Source organism: Lethenteron reissneri, chromosome 58, assembly GCF_015708825.2.
Source record: "Lethenteron reissneri isolate LAM-NWPU_2019-01 chromosome 58, ASM1570882v1, whole genome shotgun sequence".
NCBI lineage: Eukaryota > Metazoa > Chordata > Hyperoartia > Petromyzontiformes > Petromyzontidae > Lethenteron > Lethenteron reissneri.
This window is the reverse complement of record NC_083836.1, coordinates 5,538,040-5,561,732: the sequence shown is the minus strand read 5'-3', so window position 1 is coordinate 5,561,732 and position 23,693 is coordinate 5,538,040. Positions and strand designations below refer to the sequence as shown.

Below are 23,693 nucleotides of genomic sequence, written 5' to 3'. Positions count from 1 at the left end.
CGGTCACCGTCTTTGTAGCCAAATGGCGCTGTTGCTGCGAGGATGACCAAGAGTTCACGTGATGGTTGATGCTCCTTGACGAGATCAACAAGGTATTGTGGATCAGGCCTTGGTGCAAGTGTTTATAATGAGTTTGAACGGAGCCCTTTCGATTCAGGACTTGATAATTGTGATTGCAACTTATGGTTGGAAGGCCAATTGGACGACCCTTGGGGGGGGTGCGGGTTGATTGTACGTCGGTTGCTGTTCGCAAGGGAGTGGCCGTTACTGACAGGCCTCTGAAACGCGCGTCTGTTTTGGTTCGGTCTTCGTCGGCGTTCATTCGCGAAGGATAAACGACGTGGGGAACCTGTGCGCCGAGCTGACCGCGTGCTGCACCGCGCTGAGCTCCGAGTGGCTGGGGGTGCTCAAGGCCCTCTGCTGCTCCTCCAACCACGGCTGCGGCTTTAATGACCTCCTGTGCAGCGTTGACGTGAGTTGTTGACCCCTTTCCCGTTCCCGAGACGTCTGCAAGTTGCGGGGTGTGGGGGTCCCCCGTTGACCGCCGAATCTGGGAACGGGCGAGCGGCTCAGCGTTATTTTTATTTAGAGAGGCGTAGTAGCGCAGTTGTTTTTAAACGCGTTGTACTCGCCGCAGAGAACCGGAGCGACAAGACCGCACTGCACGATAGCTTGCGCCAAACTGTGCCACATGCCCTCCCGCATGGCCTTGTGGAAGCCTCGGTATGTCTTCCGACCTGAAGACGTACCGATTTTAGTTGATGAAACTGATGACGTACACGTACGTCATCGGAATGGACAAGGGTTCATTTATCTTTTTTTAATTTGTCACGTGAAGGGATACAGGGTTAATTATGTCAATGCAGTACTATACATGCTTAATGTGATTTTCAACCTCACGTCGTCCTGAGTTCGAATCCTGGCCCCGGCTTAACATGAGTGGCAAGTGATCTCTAAAAGTGCTGTCTCGTTCACCTTCCCGTATCAACCAGCGTTGTGAAGTAGATTCAAACAACTGTCACGGCCAACATCATAGGATCGCCTCCATCCAGCAGTTGTTGTTTTTGTTTTTATTCTCGTTGGCTGTTGTGATTGTCTAGTTTTCAAGGTAGGATACGTTTTTATTCTACTCGAGGGAAATATTTTCTGAGCAGTTAAAAAAGATATCGTTGCCCAAATCTTCGCAAATGCGATCTCTGCTATCCATCATGGCAAATCGATTGGAATCTTCCAATCAGAGGTCATGTGACTGCTTGAGATTGTGTGCTCTGTACACCACTCATTATGAATCAGACACTTTACCAAATCCTGTTTTTATGGGCCGGGCCGAACTCGCATCCGTCACTCTTTACCGCTGCCTTACCAAGTTTCTCACATTGAATGCATCGCCAGCGATTATAAAAAAAATATTTTTACGAAATGTTTCTTGGCCCTTTGGGGCTCTTGGTGTCGACTGCACTGCTCCTGTCTGGCCGTGCAGGTGAGCGACCTGTCATTCCACGACTCGCTAGCCACCTTCATCGCCATCCTCATCGCTCGCCAGAGCTTCTCGCTTGAGGACGTCATTCAGCACGTGGCGTTGCCGTCCCTCCTCGCCGGTGAGTGGTGCCCACTGGAGCCTCCCCCCCCCCCCCATAGCCAGTGCCTTGAAAATATCATCATGGCTAAACTAAACTATTTTTATTTTACCGGATAAGGCCATCTGAAAAATATAGCTCTTACACCATTGGAACCTCATTTGGCAGTAAAAAAAATATGATTATTGATTTTTTACCCTTCTATCTGGCAACAAAACTGACACCTTTTTTACAAGGAGTCATGTTTGCATAGACCACAATACGTGCAGCCATGATGCAAACAAAAAACATAACTCTGATAATATATGCACTGTCCTTGAAGTTGATTGGTCCACACCAAGGACAGTGCATATATTATCAGAGTTATGTTTTTTGTTTGCATTATGGCTGCAGATATTGTGGTCTATGCAAACATGACTCCTTGTAAATAAGGTGCCCGTTTTGTTGCCAGATAGAAGGGTAAAAACAATTATCATATATAGCTCTTTTTCAGAAGAGACCTGGCCACAAACGATGGCTTATCACGTGAAAATGTATAGCAGCCAAATACTCTTGGACGCACGTTGATCCTAAATGTGGAGAGAAAAAGCAGAGGACCCAGAGAAAAATCCACGTGAACACGCGGAGAACATGCAAACTCCAAATATATAGACGTCTTGATCCGGATCGAACCCACAACCTCCTGTGTGTACTGGGTGTGGTAGTCAACATTTTACCACCGTTGCCCCCCATTGCCGTTGATGCCACCACACCTCGTCAGCTCTTTACGCCCTCTGCCAGATCTCACAGATGTTTGCACAGGCAACCTGCAAGACCTACCCTCCTCACACATCCAACCGTCTGGTCTTAGGTTTTCCGCTTGGTCACCTGACACGTGGAGACACTTACCCTGCCATGTTCTATTTCAGTAGACTTCTGCTTTGCCCTTCACGAGCATGTTCTGCCAGTAGGGGGGGGGCGGTGGGGGGCGATGTTGCATTGTGGATTGTCTCATTTAAGAAATCGTCAATTTTATTCAGGATTTGGAAATTTGAAGCGTGACACGAGGCAATCCCGAACTACTCTTTTTTTTATCACAACTTCACGGAATATTTAACGCCCACCATGGTACAGACACCGCATATCTCAAGGTTACGACGCACACAGTATTAACCGGTGCGGCCGCCGGGCTTGAACCTCGAACATTTGCGGCGAGCAGCAAAGGCGACACCGCTTGGCCAAGTATGCGCTTTGTGATTGTTGTCCTTCTCCCGCACCTCCGATTAGCACGGTTGGCTACGTACGGTGCGAAAGAAGTTCAACATACCTACATAATACTCACACAGAGACCCATAGACTCACACAGAGACCCATAGACTCACACAGAGACCCATAGACTCACACAGAGACCCATAGACTCACACAGAGACCCATAGACTCACACAGAGACCCATAGACTCACACATAGACCCATAGACTCACACATAGATCCATAGACTCACACAGAGATCCATAGACTCACACAGAGATCCATAGACTCATACAGAGACCCATAGACTCACACAGAGATCCATAGACTCACACAGAGATCCATAGACTCACACAGAGACCCATAGACCCACACAGAGACCCGTAGACTCGCACAGAGACCCATAGACTCACACAGAGACACATAGACCCACACAGAGACCCATAGACCCACACAGAGACCCATAGACTCACACAGAGACCCATAGACTCACAGAGACCCATAGACTCACAGAGACCCATAGACTCACACGGAGACCCATAGACTCACACAGAGACCCACAGACTCACACAGTGACCCACAGACTCACACAGAGATTAATAGACTCACAGATACCAATATACTCGCACAGAGACCCATAGACTCACGCAGAGACTCATAGACTCACACAGAGACCCATAGACTCACACAGAGACCCATAGACTCACACAGAGACCCATAGACTCACACAGAGACCCATAGACTCACACAGAGACTCATAGACTCACACAGAGATTCATAGACTCACACAGAGATTCATAGACTCACACAGAGACTCATATACTCGCACAGAGATTTATAGACTCACACAGAGACCTATAGTTCATAGTCCTTCCCCCGCACCTCTGATTAGCACGGTTGGCTACGTACCGTGCAAAATTAGTTAAACATGCATATATATACACGTACGTGTCGTGTTTCCCCCATGCAGCTGTGTGCGGAGACTCCGACGCAGAACCTGGAGCTCGGCTCACCTGCCGTCTGCTGCTGCACCTCTTCAAAACTCCTCAGGTCACGCCGTCCACGCCGCCAGGAGGTGATGTCGCACCCGATGTTCGTGTAGCCGCCTGTGTTTTTACGCAACCGTGGCAATGTGGAATTTCCCGTCATCTGTAGCGCACTAAAATGTACATTGATAAACATGAGGAAGTCGAAACTGCTCGTCCTCGAGAGAGAGAGAGGACTGGCTTCCGTCGTAGCGGTGTGGAATGTCTGCTACTGGCTCGGGTTCACCAATAGAGGCGTGAGCACAGGCTCTGATGTTCGGTTGTGCACAGAAGAGACGCTTTGTCAGGAACCTCTTTTGTAAAGTGGTCATCGCGAGCAAGCGTTGCCCCTTTAACGCAACTCTTCCTCCCACCCCCCGCCCCCACCGCCTTCGCCCCCCTACCCAGGTAAGTCCAGCCCTGGCATCCGCTCATCGTGTGACCGGCATCTGCTGGCTGCGGCTCACAACAGCATCGAGGTGGGGGCTGTCTTCGCTGTGCTCAAGGCCATCCTCATGCTCGGTGAGACGCGGTCCCCTCACTAATGAACGGATCTGCCTGCTGTTCCGTAAAGTCGGAGGGGGGCGGGGCGAGCAGGCGGGGCTGGGGGAGTCCACAATAGCTCTCCAATACGAGTTAAATTTTAGAACAGAGTTGCATTGCTGTGTACGTACGTATGTACGTTGAACTTCTTTTGCGCCGTACGTAGCCAACCATGCTCATCGCAGTGAGGGAATCGCGCTATTAAAACTGGCCAGATTGCTCAAAGAGATATCAACCAGGAATAAATGGACTTTTTGCAAATATGCCCTGATAGATATAGATATACCCGTGAGCTTCCATGTTGTTAATCAAATGCTTCCAACGCTTTACGGAATCCATGCGCGTGCATGAGTTTTCGAGTACTCGCTGTGGAGACCTCTCATGTGATTTATTCTCACAACTCCTACGGCCATCGATGCCGCTAATTACTACAAATGCAGACCTCTGCTCATCTTCATCATCAACGCTCAATGGCCCCTCTGCGCCCTTGCGATTCCTTCCGTAGGCGACATGGATCTGGGCGGGCCAGGCCTGCACAGCTCGCACGGCGACGACGTGAGCGTGGCGAGCCTGCTGGCGCCGATCCGGGGTCTCGACGACGCAGCCGACGACGAGGTCTTGAGCGGCGGCGGCGCCGGCGGCGGTGCTGGTGCCGGCGGCCCCGGTAGCGGCAAGGGGGCCCGGCCGGGCGGCCGCGTCACCGCCATCGAGACGGCGAGCCTCAGCGAGTACGCCAAGTTCGCGCTCAAGACCATCTGCCAGCAGGTGCTGCCCCAGCGACTGCACACGCGCACGCACGACACAAAGACAACGACGCACACGAGGACCAATCGCTTTCGAACGCACCGTTCGCTTTGAGTATCCTCGCCTGCCGAGTCTGTAGGCATCCACTAACGACAGTGGAGAATCCTTCGGCGTCCCGGCTTTCCGTCTCGTTGTTGTGAGCCTGCTCTGGTCTGGGCTGCCGTGGCCTGGGCTGTCCGTGCGTCCTCAGGAGTGGGTGGGCGAGCGCTGCCTGAAGGAGCCCGAGTCGCTGCGCGACGACAAGGACCTGCTGCTGGACCCCGTGCTCTCCAACAAGCAGGCGCAGCACCTGCTGCAGCTCATATGCTACCCCCACGGGCTGCCCGACGCGCAGGACTCGGACAACCCGCAGAGGCAGCGCATCAAGCGCATACTGCAGGTCGGCACGAGCTCACGCATCACAACAACAACAACAACCACCATTCGACACGTGAGTGCCGGTTGACGTCACCACGGAGCTCTTGCCAGGCCAGGTGCGCTTTAAGGCGACGTGAAGCGTCGAACGCCCACTGGCGGGAGATCACGGGACAGACCCAGGTGCCACGCGTGCACACACACACACAAAAACGAAGGTCCCATGTATACCCTGTAACAGACTGTTGGAGCAGGTGCTGTTCGTAAGCTCCTATGAAGGCCAGTACGATACACGAGGGGGTGGGTGGCCAGCACCACGCCTTTGTCTCCCCAGTGGCAATGTTTTTAAACACCGCACCAGGTGCTCATTTGAGGCTGAGTCGACCACGGGGAGGCCCAGGACCGATTCAGATAATAGTCACTGGTGTTGGACGTGAGCGGGAATCAAACTCGGGTCGCCGGGTTAATTCCGCTGTGCGCTAACCACTACAAACATTTCGATTTAAAGCTTTCGTGACTGCAGGGATTCATCTTCTTAGTTCTTTCGGTAAAGTCACGTAGAAGAGATATAATAAAATAATGAAATTAAAACATAATAAAATACAATTCTCACTACACACAAACTTGCATAGGCACACAAAGTATAGGCCTATACAGGCGGTTTTGGCAATTGCTATTGGCGACACCTATGATCGCCAGCATGGCAGACGAGGGGGTGGGTGGTCAATACTGTGCCCTGCCGACTTTATCTTCTCAGTGCTGATGTATACACTCTGCACCAGGTACTAATTTAAGGCTGAGTCGATCTAGGGGAAGCTTCGGACCATGTTCGGATATGAGTCACAGATATTGGACGTGAGTTGGAATCGAACTCGGGTTTCTGGTTTGTAGCACAGTCATAGGCTAACCACTACACTTCCACTCCCTGGACTGCATACGTCAGCTGTGGCCATCTGGGTTCTTGAACTGGGCAATTAGTTAATTGAATCTTCTTGGTTCTTTCGGTAAAGTCACGTAGAAGGGAAATAATAAAATAATAATAAAAACATAATAAAATACAATTCTCACGACGTTTCGGCCACAACACAAGCAGCCGTCCTCAGGTGAAGAACAGGTCTGTCAGAATGAGCACCACCAAGCGTCTGAATGAGCCCCACCAAGCTTGGTGGTGCTCATTCAGATGCTGTCTTTCCGACAGCCCTGTTCTTCACCCGAGGATGGCTGCTTGCGTTGTGGCCGAAACGTCGTGAGAATTGTATTATTTTATTATGTTTTATTTTTATTATTTTATTATTTCCCTTCTACGTGACTTTACCGAAAGAACCAAGAAGATTAATCCCTGCAGTCACGAAAGCTTTAAATCGAAATTTAGTTAATAGAAGTGATCCATTACTCTCCCGAATATCCGTCCAATTCCTCGACTAATCGGGTAAACATGAAAATAGGTAAATGTTCAGCCCTGCTAATGCTTCCTTACACCGCTTCTGAGAGTATTTGGCCTACTCTTCCACGCTGGACAGACACCACTTTCTGCCCTCTGATCATGCAGCCAGTTGATGGCGTCTTATCCGTTTGTGTCTAACACTGCGATGTTTTTTTTTGTCGACAGCACCTAGACCAGTGGACGCTCAGGCAGTCGTGGTTGGAGCTGCAGCTGATGATCAAGCAGTGTCACAACTCCGTAAGTTCACATTAAGCTGGGATATGAAATGGTTAAAAACATATATTTTTGAAAAACTCCTTCAGGTGCCCGTCATTTTAGTTACGTAAAAATGTAGAAAGTAAAAAAAAATTACCTCCTCGCTTTTTTGGACAGAAAACAGTGTTTACCGCACATTGTGTTTTTGGTTTTGTTTCTGTGTGGTTCTCCAATATGTATTTGGGTTGTGCCGTGTGCTGTTTGACATGATGTCCAACGTTTTCGCTCCTCTTCCTGTAAAAGTTCCCTGCTATCAGAGGACTATAACCGTCTTTGTCATTAAATTAAGCCACTTTCGCAGTACATGTTAGGTTATAACTATGCCTACGTTGTAGAACGAATATTATGTGCGCCTTTAAGTAACTCCAAAATTGTATCATTGTTGTTGGTTTGCGTAAGACCCTAACACACCGTCATAAATGTGCGCGTCCAGGAAATGAACAACCTCCTGGAGAACATAGCCAAGGTGACCATCGAGGTTTTCCAGCAGTCGGCCGAGATGAACAGCTCCTCCAACCTCATGTCGCTCGGCCTTCTGGGACACGGAGGGGGCGGCCCTGGCACAGGTGTCGGCAGCAGCGATGCTGCGCAGAACGCAGCCGCGGCCGCCAAGAAGAAGCCCTTCCTCAGGTCGGGGCCCGGCCACATCTGTCGGCGATGCTTGGCGGCTGCGTGGCAGAGCAGCTGCGGCGCGTTCGCCGCTATAGTTGTGGAGGTCCACGGTTCGGTTCCCCGGTGGCTGCCCTAGTTAATGCTAAAATAAAAATTAATAAAAGTAAAATAAAAATCACGACGTTTCGTTTCGGACAGCTATCGTGCTGTGACGTTTCCACCTGAAGACGGAGGCTTGTGTTGCCTCCGAAACGTCGTGATTTTTTTTTACTTTTATTAATTTTAATTTTTTACCTACGTGACTTTACCGAAAAAACCCAAGAATATGAATCCTTGCAGTCACGAAAGCTTCAAATCTAGAACTAGTTAATGCTATCGGTTCGGTGACCGTAAAATAACCGCCGTCTGCTTCGCGGTGGATATCATTTAAAAAATCACAATTTGGTGAATCACGACGGGAAAATTACTTGACTTGGGAAAAAACGCATCGCAACATGGCCTCCCCCGGACTGGTAGTCTAATGCCCACTTGCTGGCTGGTGCTGCGTTCACTTCGTGCCTCTTACAGGCGGCTAGCAACTGGCATTGTAACCATTACAATGCAAGGCATTGTAACGGCTGAGATGACATGTAAGGCGCTTTGAGTTGCCACATGGATACAAATTGTTATCCAACTAGCCGACTTGAAATTTCTGTCGGTAGGGTAATGGCTGTGCGCACGATTCTTTAATGGGTGGCTGGAAAAAAGGGTTAGGGCAGATCTTGGAGGTCGCGTGCCGATGCCAGATCCTGCAGAGTGCAGAGAGCGTTGTCAAGGTGCGGTGGCACAAACAGCTTTAGCCACGGTAACATAATTTTAGTTTTTGTTCATTACAACTCAACGCGAGCCCAGTACAAAGCGCCAATCACAGGGGGGAACAGAAACTCCGTAAACAGCGGCCAGATTTCGAGACGACAGGGCTCTGTCGTGCCGAAATCTGGGCTCGCTGCCCCACCCATGTGGGAACCACGGTGCAGAGACATAAAGGTTTATATGGGGAGGGCCCAAAGTAACGTTTCAAACATGTATATTTTTACAAAGTTGCTGCGGTACACAAGGCCCAAAATGTCAGTCGGAAACAAAACAGCACTGTAAAACAGGCATTCAACAGGCGTCAACACGGTTCTTTAACTGAGCAAGGTTAATCGGAGCATGGGGGGAAAAAGACGATCGGAAGGAATTCCGGTGCGAGGGAAGAAGGCGAAACGTTCAGCGACATTGATCGTGAAGGGACCGCATTATTTTTGTTGTTGCGAGCAGCTCGTCGGAGCGCAAGGGCGTGTGGCTGGTGGCGCCGCTCATCGCGAAGCTGCCCAGCTCGGTGCAGGGCCGCGTGCTCAAGGCGGCCGGAGAGGAGCTGGAGAAGGGCCAGCACCTCGGCTCCTCCTCCAAGAAGGAGCGCGACCGACAGAAACAGAAGAGGTACGCGAGCGCGCACGTGTGTGTGTGTGTGGGGAGCGGTAGTGTCGTGGTGAGCGCACTGCGCTACGAACCTGGCGAAACCGGGTTCGAGTCCCACTCACGGCCAACACCAGTGACGATGATTTGAAAGCGGTCCTGGGCCTCCCCTTAGGTCGACTCGGCCTCAAATGAGTACCTGGTGCGATGTGTAAACATCGCCGCGAGGGAGACAAAGTCAACCGGGCGTGGTTTTGACCGCCCACCCCCTCGCGTGCTGTGCTGGCCTTTATAGGTGCTCGCTAACAGCACTTGCCCCTACAGTCTTAAGGATATACGGGGGATCTTTGTCTTTGTGTCGATCGTCAGTTAACAAGTGTGGGGAATGGTGGTGCAGTGGTTAGCGCGCCGCGAATCCGGCGACCTGAGTTCCAATCCCGCTCACGACAAATAACAGTGGCGAATATTTGAACCGGTCTTGGGCCTCCCCCTAGATCAACTCGGCCTCAAATGTGTATCTAGCGTGGTGTTTCATCATCAGCACTGCGGAGATAAATGCGACTGGGCGTGGTGCTAACTACATCGCCCCCCTAGTGTGCCGTGCTGGCCTTCATAGGTGCTCGCAAACAGCAGCTACGCCGACAGTCTGTTATACGCTATTTGGGGGAGAAGTAGGATACTGTCGACCAAGACTCCACCACTTGGTGAGAAGCCAACAGGCCGTTTATGCCGAGCAAGAATGGACCTGACCCTGCTATGGGCGTTTCAGGCTCGGGACCAGTGATGTCTTCGAGATACGTTAACGTTCTAAGCTTTCAACGTTTGTTGGAAAGGGTTAAAAATGGCATCGACGTATTTGTGGGTTTCTCTCCCATTTGGTGCATGTGGGCAATGGGCGCCGTTGGGGTCTTTGTGCGATTTTGGCCGAGGCCCATTGCCCTATCACCGATACGTGAACAAAGACGGTGACCGCATCGTGCGTTCAGATGCGCTTCTGCGGCCGTCTGGAACGCTCTTCCTTCCGATATTAGGAAGCCACTGGAGCTATGCACTTGAAAATAATCAAGATTGAAAACTCATTTCTTTAGAACTGCCTTTTTGCGCTTACTTTGATGTCCTTCCCCCGCACCTCCGATTAGCACGGTTGGCTACGTACGGTGCGACATAAGTTCTTCGTACACACACACACACGAGCATGGAGGGGTGGGCAGGGGCAGAGGGCAATAAAGAGTGAGACGTGTGCGTGTCTGCGCGCGCGATGTCTCCCCCGCAGCATGTCACTATTGAGCCAGCAGCCCTTCCTGTCGCTGGTGCTCACCTGTCTGAAGGGCCAGGATGAGCAGAGGGAGAGCCTCCTCACGTCTCTGCAGAACCAAGTCAACCAGGTGAATTAACCATTAGAATGATAATTGTGAGAAGCGTCATCAGCGGGCACGATAATAAAACAATTGTGAAGCACTCTTTGGTTCTTTCGGTAAAGTCACAGTATAAAGATAAAATAATAAATTAAATACTAGCATACGACGTTTCGATTGCAACACAAGCAATCATCGTCAGGTATAAATGAAATAGAAACACAAATCCTACCTGGTTGATTACATTCTTCCTGAGAATGTAATCAACCAGGTAGGGTGTTGACTGTTATTCGACTCTCTGTTGTATTACATTCCATTTCTAAGTATACTAGATTTGTGTTTCTATTGTGTTTCTATTTCATTTATACCTGATGATGATTGCTTGTGTTGCAATCGAAACGTCGTATGCTAGTATTTAATTTATTATTTTATCTTTATACGTGACTTTACCGAAAGAACCAAAGAGTAATTCCTGCAGTCACGAAAGCTCCAAATTAAAATTGTGAAGCATTTAATTAAATAAATATTCTCGCCACTATCGATTAAGTCATGTGTTGTCAAGCTGCCTCTATATCCCCTGCTTCTGAATCTTTAAAATGTGCCAGATGTTGAATTGTTGACCAAAAGTGAAAGGAGAGGCCTTTCCGATTTAAACCCAGCCATTTTAATCCGAGCTAAACACGTCGCGCGGATGCTCTTTCGTGCCCGCCGCTTACACGTGCGCGCATGTTTTGCCGACGCTTGCACGTGGCCGATCCCCTCCCGCAGATCGTGAGCAACTGGCAGGAGGAGCGATACCAGGACGACATGAAGGCTCGGCAGATGATGCACGAGGCGTTGCAGCTTCGTCTCAACCTGGTACGACGGGGGACACCCTTCACCGTTAGCATCAGCGTGACCTTTCTGTGGTCAGGCCCCCCACCCCTCCATACGCGAGCAGCTTTATGCCATTTTCATCTCCGTACGGTGTAGCTGCTTCCAATGCGTGTTTGCGGGGCGGCAGGGGTGGCGCAGTGTTAACTCTCGTGCCTCCAAGGTTAAGAAGAGGGCCTGAGTTCAATTCTTGACTCGGATTCCTTTCTGTTTGGGGTTTGTACGTTCTGCCACTAGTCTGCATGCGTTTGCTCTGTTTGCCAGTTTCCCCCCATAGCACGAGACCGTGCAATGCACGGGTAATTGGTATTGGTCAAAAGATAGCAGTGCAAAAAAATTTACCTGCAAATTGCTCAATCGGCACGACACGTATCGACATTGAACTCTACTGCAAAATGTCTTGAGACTCAAAAAATGTTACTTAAAGCCACTGGCTGATGCACTTTCTCATGCACAGCCCCTGCAGCCTAGAATACCTTCCCACTCCACATCCGACAAATCAGCTCCATTGCAGCGTTGTTCAAATCCTCAACCGATGGCCTTTTTGTTACACGCTTTTATTTAACTCACTTCGTCTGTTGAATCCTCAAAAAATAAATATTGTAACTAAATTTTTACACACTTCCCAATGTGCTATCGACTGCAAACTTCGTATAGGTATGTCATACTGATGACAACACGATATTCTATCATAAAAAATCAAAAATATATATTTTAAAACTTTTTACACGCTTTTATTTAACTTACTGTATGTGTTATCGTATCCAAAAATCTTGTAACTCAATTTCAGCCGTTTTCCCAATGTCCTATCGACTGAAAATTTCGTATAGCTGTGTCATACTGATGACAATACTATATTTATCATAAAATATACATATATTTTAAACAATATTTTTAATGGCTCTAATTGTCCGCGCTCAACTGACGTTGCCTGTAAATCACCACGGTCCCTTACGTCACGGCAAGCCTCAGGGAGCCACGCCCAGGGGCGGGGGGGGGGGTGTGGAAGGACGGGAGGGGCGATGGGGGAAGGGGGCAGGGGGAGGTGCAGCTCAGACAGTAGATTTCATTAAAGCGTGTTTTTTTTTATCTTTTATTCATCTGGCACACGCTGAAAAATAGGAAATCACTTTTTGGACATTGGACCGATTGATGTAAATTTATCATAATTGTTTTTGGCACTCCCACCACCACCACCCCTTATAGAAGGTTTCCTGGCTTGGTTGGGAAGTTGGGGTTTGTTTTCTGGGATGTGTGGTCGACCTCGTGGATTAATTCCTTTGTTGTGATAACGTTGTTGTTGATAATTGGTTCTTTACCCTTCTATCTGGCAACAAAACTGACACCTTTTTGCAAGGAGTCATGTTTGCATAGACCGCAATACCTGCAGTCATAAATACAAACAAAAACATAACTCTGATAATGTGCACTGTCCTTGAAGTTGATTGGTCCACACCCGAGACAGCTTTCCTTCGAGCCTAGTCTCATATGGGTTGGACCAGATGACGCCAAAAGTGCGCCTTTTGGCGTCATCTGGTCCAACCCATATGAGACTAGGCTCGAAGGAAAGCTGTCTCGGGTGTGGACCAATCAACTTCAAGGACAGTGCACATTATCAGAGTTATGTTTTTGTTTGTATTTATGACTGCAGGTATTGCGGTCTATGCAAACATGACTCCTTGCAAAAAGGTGTCAGTTTTGTTGCCAGATAGAAGGGTAAAGAACCAATTATCATATTTTTTACTGGCAAATGAGGTCCCCATAGTGTGAACGTTGTTGTTGTTGTTGTTTGTGCTTTATTGTTTCGGTGCCATTTCTTAATTTGTTAATACTTTTTTATTCCTTTGCTCTGTCGTGATAGGGTTTTCATTCGCTTGGTAGTGGCTGTATATGGGACTTTAGTCTTTATACAGGGTGTCCCATGAGTCTGGAATCATAGGAAAACACAGCTCTGTGTTATTGGCTCACGGCCTGGATGCAGTCTGTTAAATTCAACAGCGACCTCCCTCCTAGGAGTAGAATTATCTGGACTCGTTCTTCCTTACTCGGAGACATCTTGAGCCTGCAGAAACAACACAAAGTCTGAATTTGTTATTTTCCCTATGAATCCAGACGTATGGGCCACCCTGTGTATCATTGGTGGCCAGGCCGCTTCTGAAAGAGAGCTAAATACAGGCAGTCCTCTGCTTACGATAGAGATGCGTTACGACGACTCCATCGTAAGTCAAAAATATCGTAAATCGAAGATGGCCTAGTCTACCCAGGAGTCTTAAAGAATGGTGATAATTTAGCAAAACAGAGCAATTTACAGTACCGTACTGTATAAACTATATACTGTATTTATGAATTACAATACTGTATTGCACAGTAAAATGTAAAGTAAAAAAACAAGGTAAAATCTTAGCCTACCTATATGAACTGCAATTTAATAGATAGTTTTCTCAAGAAACAATCCTTTCTGCTATAAAAACTTTTAACATGCATTGAACGTATCGTATCGTGGTAACCCTAAAATGAAATCGCTAAAGCTACGTATCACACATGCATTGAACGTATCGTAACATATCATATTGTACTGTACTCACCAATATTCTGTCCGTCGTCTGCATACTTGAACGATGTTAGGTTGTTGATGGCAATTTTGTCGTATCGCCATCGTAAGATCGAAATATCGTAAGTCGGACCATCGTAACTCGGGGACTACCTGTAGTTCAAGTGGGCCTTAATGTACAGCGTTATGGGATGCTACTAGCATGAATGATGCCGTATAAAATGAAGGTATTATTATTGTTCATTCATAATGATGGTGAAATGTACCGGTCCGTCTTAACCCCACCCACGCCACCGAAATCCCACTTGTCGCTGGCACCACCGTGCAGGTCGGAGGGATGTTCGACACGGTCCAGCGCAGCTCGCAGTGCACGACCGAGTGGGCAGTGCTGCTGCTGCAGATCGTCAGCACGGGCACCGTAGATGTACAGACCAACAAGTGAGTCGTGGCCACGCATCCCATTACTTCCCTCCCTGCTGTATTTTGCCAGCTGTTGTTGTGATGTGTAGATACTCACACTTTTGTTATGTATGCCATGTGTTAGTTACAAACCGCACCTCTCCATAACAAAGGCTCAGTCCTTTGTTATGCAATCTACTCTTGGTCTTAAGCCTCACCTTACCATATTAATAAAAAAGTGTGCCGTTCCTGGCCCTTCCCCCCTCAACCATTATATATACGGGGTAGTATTTCTTGCGATCTCTCATTTACTTGATACAGCTGTCGTGGCTGTGACGGTTCCACCTGAAGACGGAGGCTTGTGTTGCTTCCGAAACGTCGTGAATTTTTTAATTTGTTTTATTTTACTTTTATTAATTTACATTTTTTTTTTACCTACGTGACTTTACCGAAAAAACCTAAGAGTATGAATCCTTGCAGTCACGAAAGCTTCAAATCTAGAATAGATACCCACCATTATTGTATATTCTCATTCAGCCCCGCGGTAAGGCAAAGGTTCTGCACTCGTGTTTTAACGGCCTGCACGCGCGGCTTGTCCGCACGTTGGGCGGTGTGCGCGCGCGACGACAGTGAGCTCTTCACGACGGTGCTCGACATGATCGGTGTGCTCATCAACGGCACGCTGGCCTCGGACCTGTCGAGCATCTCGCAGGGCATCATGGAGGAGAACAAGCGCGCCTACATGAACCTTGTCAAGAAGCTGAAGGTGAGCGCCGCCGCCGGCGTTAACAACGTCGCCTGGTATGCAGGAGGTCGTGGGTTCGATCCCGACCATAACGACGCCTGCTGTATATTTGGAGTTTGGGTGTCTCTCCCCGTGGTCATGTGGGTTTTTCTCCGGGTCCTCCGGGTTTTCCCTGCGCATTTAGAAACTTGAGTATTTGTTGTAAATTTCCACGTGATATGCCGTGGCTTTGTGCCGCATTACGCCTTTTGGCGTCATCTGGTCCAACACCAATGGAGACTAGGCTGTCTCGGGTGTGGACCAATCAACTTCACGGACAGTGCATATCATTATCAGAGTTGTTTCTTTTTGTTTGCATTTTGACTGCTTGTGTTGTGGTTATTGCAAACAATGATGTCTTGTATAAAGGTGTCAGTTTTTGTACCAGTTGAAAGGGTAAAAACCTATTACTATATTTTGCCACTGGTAAAGCAGGTCTCATTAACCACTTCGTTGAGTTATTATTTGTGATAGCCAGGTCTCTACTGAAAAAGAGCTATCCAGCTCAGTTGGCCTTACCTGGTAAAATAAAAACTTGAGTTTAGTAAGTGCAAACAGATTCATGTTTCTCCGCACGCAAGGTTGCGACGTAAAATTCTAGTTTGTCATTGGCAAGGTCGTCGCATCCCTGGCTTGATCAATTTGCCAGTTGAGCCGAAGCATTACGAGTATAAAGACGATCCCTAAATAGTTTACCGTTTGTTCAACGGAGTGCATTTTAGTCGACGGATGTACAGTCGTAGTACAGGCATAGATGCAGAGAAGAAGGATGGGATCCTGAGCACAACCTACAAATATGAACAGGTTGGAATGACATTCCGTTACCTTGCACACCAAGGGGGACAATTTGAGAGGATGTGATCACAGAAAACTGGAACTTCATTTTGCCATGTGCATGTCGCGTTGCGCTGCCAAATATGCCACGGCTTTGTGCCACATTACCAGGTGTGGTCAGAAGGCCTCTATTTATCAATGCTTTGCAACTAAAGGTAGATTGACAGCGGAATCCATATGTTTGTTGCAGGATCCGTAGACGTAACATTGTGGTAATAGACACGCCGCTTCAAAGTGGTTCTTTATGCTCACAGCTCATGGAGCTATTGTTAAGCATCTGCTCACCACGTGTGCCTTACCCACTAACAGGGGTCGGCACCTGCGGCTCCGGAACCACATGCGGCTCTGTAAGGACTGCTGCTTGGTGACGGTATTCACATGCAATCGCCGCTCTTGAAATATTGATGAACATTTATTTATTCCCGAACTCGAAAAAATGTATCCTCTTGTTATTTTGGTTTTGCCGAACCCCTGTGCTAACAGAAGGAGCTGGGCGACAAGCGTTCGGAGAGCATCGACAAACTGCGCCAGCTGTTGCCGCTGCCCAAGCAAACGGTGGACATCATCACGTGCGAGCCCATGGGCTCCCTCATCGACACCAAGGGGAACAAGATCGCCGGCTTCGACTCCATCGACAAGAAGCAGGTTCGCCGGCCGCAGCACCACCCGGGCGAGAGGCAGAGCTTCCGATGTTAGGAAGGTGCTGGGAGCTGCGCACTTTTAAATCTCGATTAAAAACTCACTTGGTTTTTTCGGTAAAGTCACGTAGGTAAAAAATCACAACGTTTCGGGCGCAACACAAACCACTTAAGTGTTTGTGCTTTCGCTACATTGTCCCCACCTGAAGAAGGACGCTTGTGTTGTGCCCGAAACGTCGTGATTTAATTTAGTTGTTTTCATTTATTTTATTTTTTTACCTACGTGACTTTACCGAATAAACCAAAGAGTATGAATCCTTGCCGTCACGAAAGCTTCAAATCTAGAATAAAACTCACTTCTTTGGAACTGATTTTTTCGTTTAGCTTGTTGTCCTTCCCCCTCACCTCCGAATGGCACGGTCGGCTCCGTACGGTGCGATCACACCCTCTCGTTGTGTGCGCCGTCACTTCCCCAGGGCCTGCAAGTGTCGACCAAGCAGAAGGTGTCTCCCTGGGACATGTTCGAGGGCCAGAAGAACCCGGCGCCGCTGTCGTGGGCGTGGTTCGGCGCGGCGCGAGTCGAGCGTCGAGCCCCACGATACGAAGAGCAGCACCGGCTGCTGCTCTACCACACGCACGCACATCCTCGCCCGCTCGCCTACTACCTGCACCCCATCCCGCTCCCTCCGGAGGTACGCGCCAAAAACTACCACACGCACGCACACCCTCGCTCGCTGGCCTACTACTACCTGCACCCCATCCCGCTCCCTCCGGAGGTAGGAAGCCAAAACACTATTGAGTATTTTTACCACGTAAGCCCCACTGTCACCCTTTGTCGTCATCATAGCTCCGACCAAGGCTCCACCACTCGGTATCTCAGTTGCTCAGTGGGCCTTACTTACTAAAAGAAAAGTAAATAATTTTTTTAATTAAAAATTACAGGCCCCATATTCGTAAACAAACCCCTGGGGGGGGGGGGGGACACGTGCGTTTCCACACTATGACATCACTGCTCCGACTATTAGACACGTCCTAAGCACGCCAGCTGCTGGGCTTGACCCTGTTGACTCTCCACGCGGAATGCACCGGCCCTCCCGGTTTCTGCCGTCCGCCGCAGGAGGTGGAGCCGCCGGCGCCTCCATCGGCGGGGCCAGTGGGGGGCGTGGACGGCGACCGCAAGCAGGCCGAAGCGTGCGTGGAGGCCACCAAGCCTCCCGAGGAGGACAAGAAGCCCAAGAACACGCGCAAGCGCAAAAAGCCGAGCCAGAAGGAGGCGAGACGCAGTGCAGTTCACGTCCCTTGCAGGGTGTCTCCGTTGGCCGAGTTCGATCGTTCGTTTGTTCGTTCGTTTGTTCGTTCGTTTGTTTGTTCAGTTCGTAGTCGTACGAGGTTGGTACATCGACCTTTCGATGACCGTCTTGCTTAAATACGCCCCGCAGTATTCACCAGGGCGGCCCGCTAGATTTGAACCGCGTCCCTCAGCAACATGCGACACGCATGCTACCACTTGGCCATGTAACTGCCCGTATAAAGTGTATACACACAAGCATGTCTCTAACATTGTTTGTTTGTATTTTTATCTTTCTTCAGGAGTACCCCCAGAACAGCTACAACCGGATGCAGCCATTCGGAACGATACCACCACCGCAGATGATACACACCACACACCCGCCCTACCAGGGCCTCAGCTACACCACTATGAACCAACCACTGCAGACCAATTACTACACTCCCAGCCAGCCACTTGCACCAGGTAGGCCAAGACACGGGTCCCTGCTGCATACAGGTTCTGTGCTGACGCATATTAAATATTGATTTGAAGCTTTCGTGACTGCAGGAATCCATGCTCTTTGGTTCTTCGGTAAAACAGACTGTTTGGAAACAGTCTGTCTCAGCAGCAGACCACACTTTCCCACCTGATGACGGACGCTTGTGTTGCGCCCGAAACGTCGTGATTTATTTTATTTTATACCTACGTGACTTTACCGAAAGAACCAAAGAGTAATCATATTAAATGCTTTAAAAGAAAGCGGCAGCTTTAGAGTACCGTATTATTATTTTTCGTTTGCATTCGGCGGTGGTTTATTTTTTTTATACTTTTTCACTCGAGGTTTAAAGCGTTTATGCATGAGCTCATGTCCGTCTGGAATGGGGGTTAGGGGATTTGGTGGGTTGGCACACTATAGCTCTCAAATAAATTTTAGTTTAAAGTTGTGTTGCTTTTAGGTATTCACTTGATTGAAAACCGGGCAAATTCATCAAAGTGTTTACCAACAATTCGAGAAAATGTTTTTTTTGGCAATTGCATTTTGCCCTAACGGCTACTCGTCTGCTTCCACTTTGTGAGTTATACATGTCCAAAGATTGAACGCACATTGGAAATCATCGCGCAATCTATTTATTTTTGTAACTGATCTTGCTAGGGTTTGCCCGCTCAACCAATTGGACAACACTAAAAATCTAACACACGAGTTTAGCGGGGTGTGTCTATGTATCTGTGGGGAGCCATAGTGTAGCGGTTAGCGCACTGCTACAAACCCAATGACCCGGGTTTGATTCCCGCTCACGGTCGACACCAGTGACGATCATCTGAACCGCACCTGATGCGGTGTGTAAACAGCCCCACTTAGGGAGACAAAAGGTGTTTGCCACCCACCTCTTCGAGTAACAGCATTTGCCCTAACAGCTTGCTGCAAGCTATACCGGGGGAGGGGGTAGGACGGTGGAACGTTTGTCTTTGTGGCTTCGACCATCAACCCCTGTCTGCACCGCAGGCGGACCACGGATAGACACGAGCCGGCAGTTCCCTGGCGCCAACACGAAGCAGCTGCTCACCGACATGCTGATGCGGCGAGGATCTCTTCCCCAGCCGCCAGGACCGGGACCCGGCATGGCTCCCCACCAACAGCAGGCACAGGCACAGAACCAGCAGCAGCAGCAGCAGCACCAGCAGCAGATGATGCACATGAAGATGATCCAGCGGCACACCTTAATGCGCCACCCGGCACAAATGAGGCCTTTTGCACAGGTGGTGCGTGTGTTTGCGTTTTTTAGGTGGTTTGGTTGTGTGCACGTGCGCGCGTGTGTGGACGCGTGCGTGTGTATGCGTGTGTGGACGCACGTGCACGTGTTTGCAAGTCTGTGTCTGTGTGTGCGCGCACGCTTCCGTGCGTGCTTGTGTGTGTGCGCATGTGTGTTTTTGTGCCTTAAATGAGTACCTTGTGCAGTGTGTAAACTTCAGCACAAGGGAGACAAAGGCGGCCGGGCATGGTGTTGGCCACCCACTCCCTCTTGTGCCGTGCTGGCCTTCATAAGTGCTAACAGCACTAGCATCTACAGTCTTTTAAGGCTATACAGGGGGTATTTTTTTCTGTGTGTGTGCATATATACACAAAGCAACTCGTGTTACACTACATTGATACCAGATATTTTATAACCGAAGCACTAAATCACGTCAAGCTGAAGCTAATAGGGCGCATTACGCGGACACGTGATTCGATCTGGTTCACACCAATCTTAACGGCCACCTGCTGTTATTTTTCAATCACCAACGGCTTTGTGTTTTTCGCCTTGCGCGTTGCCGCGCAAATCAAATGGATTAGATACCGGTCGCTCGGAGTCGCCACCTGGACTCGGAATGGGAACGCTGCTGGTCCTAGCGCTGACTCCAGTCCGTGGGGCCTAACAGACCCAGTGGGTTGGGCACAACCCACTGGGTGTGTTAGGCGCTTGCAGCGTCAGCTGTTGCCGACCGGAGCTGGTTAAGTGGGCCAGTCTCAAATCAAGATTGGGCCAATTTCGATTTAAAGCTTTCGTGACTGCAGGGATTCATCTTCTTGGTTCTTTCGGTAAAGTCACTGTAGAATGGAAATAATAAAATAATAAAAAATGAAACATATAAATAATGCTCAGGACGTTTCGGCCACAACGAACAGACCTGTTCTCCACCTGAGGACGGCTGCTTGCGTTGTGGCCGAAACGTCGTGAGAATTATTTTATTATGTTTTATTTTTATTATTTTATTATTTCCATTCTACGTGACTTTACCGAAAGAACCAAGAAGAAGATTAGGCCAGTCTGTTGGGCAGCGTTAGAGAATAAAAAGTTAATTTGAGAGTTAAGATTTTTTTTTTACGTGTCGGATCACACGACCAAGATGATTCATAAATATTTTTTTTAGGTAAGATTGTACCGTAGATATATCAATTAAATATATTCCTCCACAACCCACCGACCGAGTCGATCAAATCGAGTTGTCACGTGGGCGAAAATGCCAATTAGTTTGATTTATCGGCAAAACCGGAATCTTGCGGCTTCAAATTGCCCTTTACTTATGCTGGCCTACAGGTATCAATCTTCCGACACTCATTACAGTGAAGTGTTTTTATTATTTTTACGTGTCGCGTAAACGTTTGCGCTTGATCTGAAAACGAAATGAATTGCGCTGCGTTACACTCACCACCATGTAATGTACAACATCGTATATCCGACCATCGCATATCCACGCTGACCAATTAAGTGTCTAAATCCAGTGCATTATTTGTGCACGATGTAGTTGTCATCTACAGATGTTCACTTTATCCAACCTTTTTTAAATATAACTCTGCCTATTCCTCAGACCTCAGCGATTCAGATATGCGACGTTGTACTAATAGTGAAGTCCGTCACTTTAATTGCATTGTGCTTTTGTCCAAAATAACGCTTGTGACGTTTGTGTGGCTTTGGCGCGTCTTTGTTTCCCGCTAGCAGGGCCAGGCGATGGGCCAGGGAGGCATCTACTCGCAGCCCGTGCGGCAGCCGAACCCCCTCGCTCAGTACGGCGCAATGCAGCAGCCAGCTCAGGTTAGCCGCCAACGCTTGACTTCCTCGGAGTGCACCGAGTGAAAATAAATTATTTGGAGGGTGTGTGCGTGCGTCCGGGCCGTGTTGTCCAATTGACCACAGGCACTGTTCCTAGAGCCTATGAAAACAAGAAGGGCCTACGAAAACAATAATTTGACTAATTTTTGTCGTTTGTAAGATAAAAAATGTCACCAAGATATCTTCTTGAATAAATATTTATATCGCAAGGTTAGGCAACAGTGTGTATACAAAGAGGTAGAGTCATGTCAATGTCGATTGTTTTTTTTTTTCATAAGGTGAGAGAAATGAACACCGAAGATTAACTTTTCGTGTTTTTTTCATAGCGAAATTAGCAAGAACATCTTCAAATTATTTCTAGATTTGAACCTTTCGTGACTGCAAGGATTCATATTCTTAGGGTTTTTTTTTGGTAAAGTCACGTAGACTTTACTGAAAAAAAACCTAAGAATATCTTCAAATTATGTTTACGGCACAATCCCTTTCTCAGTAGAGAGTAGTTCGAGGGAAGAAGAGCGTTACCTTATCCTACGAAACAGAAGTGCCGAGAGCCCAACAAGAACCTTAATCCGGCCCTATCGTGCGTGCGTGCGTAAATAATAAAGGCGTGTACGACAGAAGAGTTTCAAATTCAACGTTTTGCACTGTTGGGTGTTTTCAACTTATGAGTTTGGGGCAATAATTTAACGGATCAGCTTGATGTCAAGTGACTACCACAGATGTAAAATTTTCAGATTAAATTTTGTGTCTAGGTCCGATTGTTGGATCTTTCGTATTAAGCCGAAAGTGGGAAATGACATTGGGGCGTGGGGGGGCGGGATTTGGATGCCCGTGAAACATTTTAAAATTTGGGAAATAAATAAAATAAAAACGTTGCTCCCGAAAATCAAAATTTTAACAGTGTACAAAGCAATGCTGGCTTGTTGTTAGCTTAGTTTTCATGCTCTGTCATACAGTAACTAATGTGGAATTGGCTTGTGAGTTTTCAGTGCTTTTTGTATTTTTGAAATATGATATCATAAAAAGCTGCAAGTTCAATTACTGGTTTTGGGTGTGACTCGTAAAATGCCAAACATCTTCCTTCCGAGGTCGATAAAATAACCTCCACTTTGTGTGGAAGTCAACAGTGCTTGTCCTATAAGCAGACTCGCCCCCACCATAGGAATGTGGAATTTCCATCACTTGCTCAGGGCAGTGAACAAAATATCACCAAGCACCGCCTGAATGTTAATAGGAGCAGGGAAATTACCTTGCTTGACTTATTTTTCCCTGCCGCATAGCGCTTGCCAATGTCTTTACACCTTCGTGACCTCCGGCCGCACAGGCAATGTCTCAGGGCTACGCCGCTTTCTCTGCGGGTGGCGGGCGGCGGCGGCGGCAACGGAGGCGCGGGGGCCGCCGGCGCCGGCGGGGCCCCCATGGCCGTGAGTGGGCAGCACGGTTCGCAGACGGCGCTCCTGTCGCCGGGCTACACGGGACAGCCCTACCAAGCGGGGCCCGCGCCAGGAGCCGGCATGGTGGACTCGCTGCGGCAGATCCAGCAGCAGCAGCAGCAACAGCAGCAGCAGCAACAGCAGCAACAACAACAACAACAGCAGCAGCAGCAACAGCAGCAGCCGAGTGGCTATGTACACCAGCAGGCCCCGGCTGCTTACCCCCGCAACCTACAGAACACACCCCGGTGAGGCCCTGTCCCATGAGGCTGTGGTCGTGGAATTGGGTGAAGGCCACCCCTTGTTGACACAACCGCTAGTTTTGGTGCCTTGCGGGTGTTTATGAAATAACTCATTCGTGTCTGCCTTGGAAGATGTCTTCGGTCTTGTCATCTCTGCCAGCCGAATGTAAAACGCGATGTAAATAGTGGCAGGATGCAGCAATGTAAAACATCCATATTTAATTTTTAACTGGCAAATGAGGTTCCAATGGTGTAAATACTTATCCCCGAGCTCTCATACTCTGATGGTGCATTGTCTTTGAGTTGTGCGCCTTTTGGCGTCATCTGGTCTAACCCATGTGAGACTCGGTTCTAAGGAAAGCTGTCTCGGGTGTGGACCAATCAACTTCAAGGACAGTGCACATTATCAGAGTTGTTTTTTTTGTTTGCATTATGGCTGCAGGTA

The 23,693-nt window shown here is 48.5% G+C and overlaps 1 protein-coding gene across 1 annotated transcript in view; it reads left to right on the top strand.

Annotated features, from left to right (window-relative positions):
* LOC133357477 (mediator of RNA polymerase II transcription subunit 12-like protein) overlaps positions 1 to 23,693 on the top strand; it is a 66,460-nt gene that overhangs the window by 38,360 nt on the left and 4,407 nt on the right. The window contains 21 exon segments of the mRNA XM_061575421.1: positions 331 to 472; positions 1,481 to 1,598; positions 3,776 to 3,880; positions 4,239 to 4,352; positions 4,879 to 5,138; positions 5,368 to 5,556; positions 7,141 to 7,212; positions 7,664 to 7,860; positions 9,142 to 9,303; positions 10,553 to 10,664; positions 11,403 to 11,492; positions 14,387 to 14,496; positions 15,088 to 15,223; positions 16,559 to 16,720; positions 17,190 to 17,405; positions 17,831 to 17,986; positions 18,304 to 18,466; positions 19,488 to 19,744; positions 21,460 to 21,555; positions 22,898 to 22,936; positions 22,938 to 23,254. Coding sequence (XP_061431405.1) covers positions 331 to 472; positions 1,481 to 1,598; positions 3,776 to 3,880; positions 4,239 to 4,352; positions 4,879 to 5,138; positions 5,368 to 5,556; positions 7,141 to 7,212; positions 7,664 to 7,860; positions 9,142 to 9,303; positions 10,553 to 10,664; positions 11,403 to 11,492; positions 14,387 to 14,496; positions 15,088 to 15,223; positions 16,559 to 16,720; positions 17,190 to 17,405; positions 17,831 to 17,986; positions 18,304 to 18,466; positions 19,488 to 19,744; positions 21,460 to 21,555; positions 22,898 to 22,936; positions 22,938 to 23,254 — 3,213 coding nt within the window.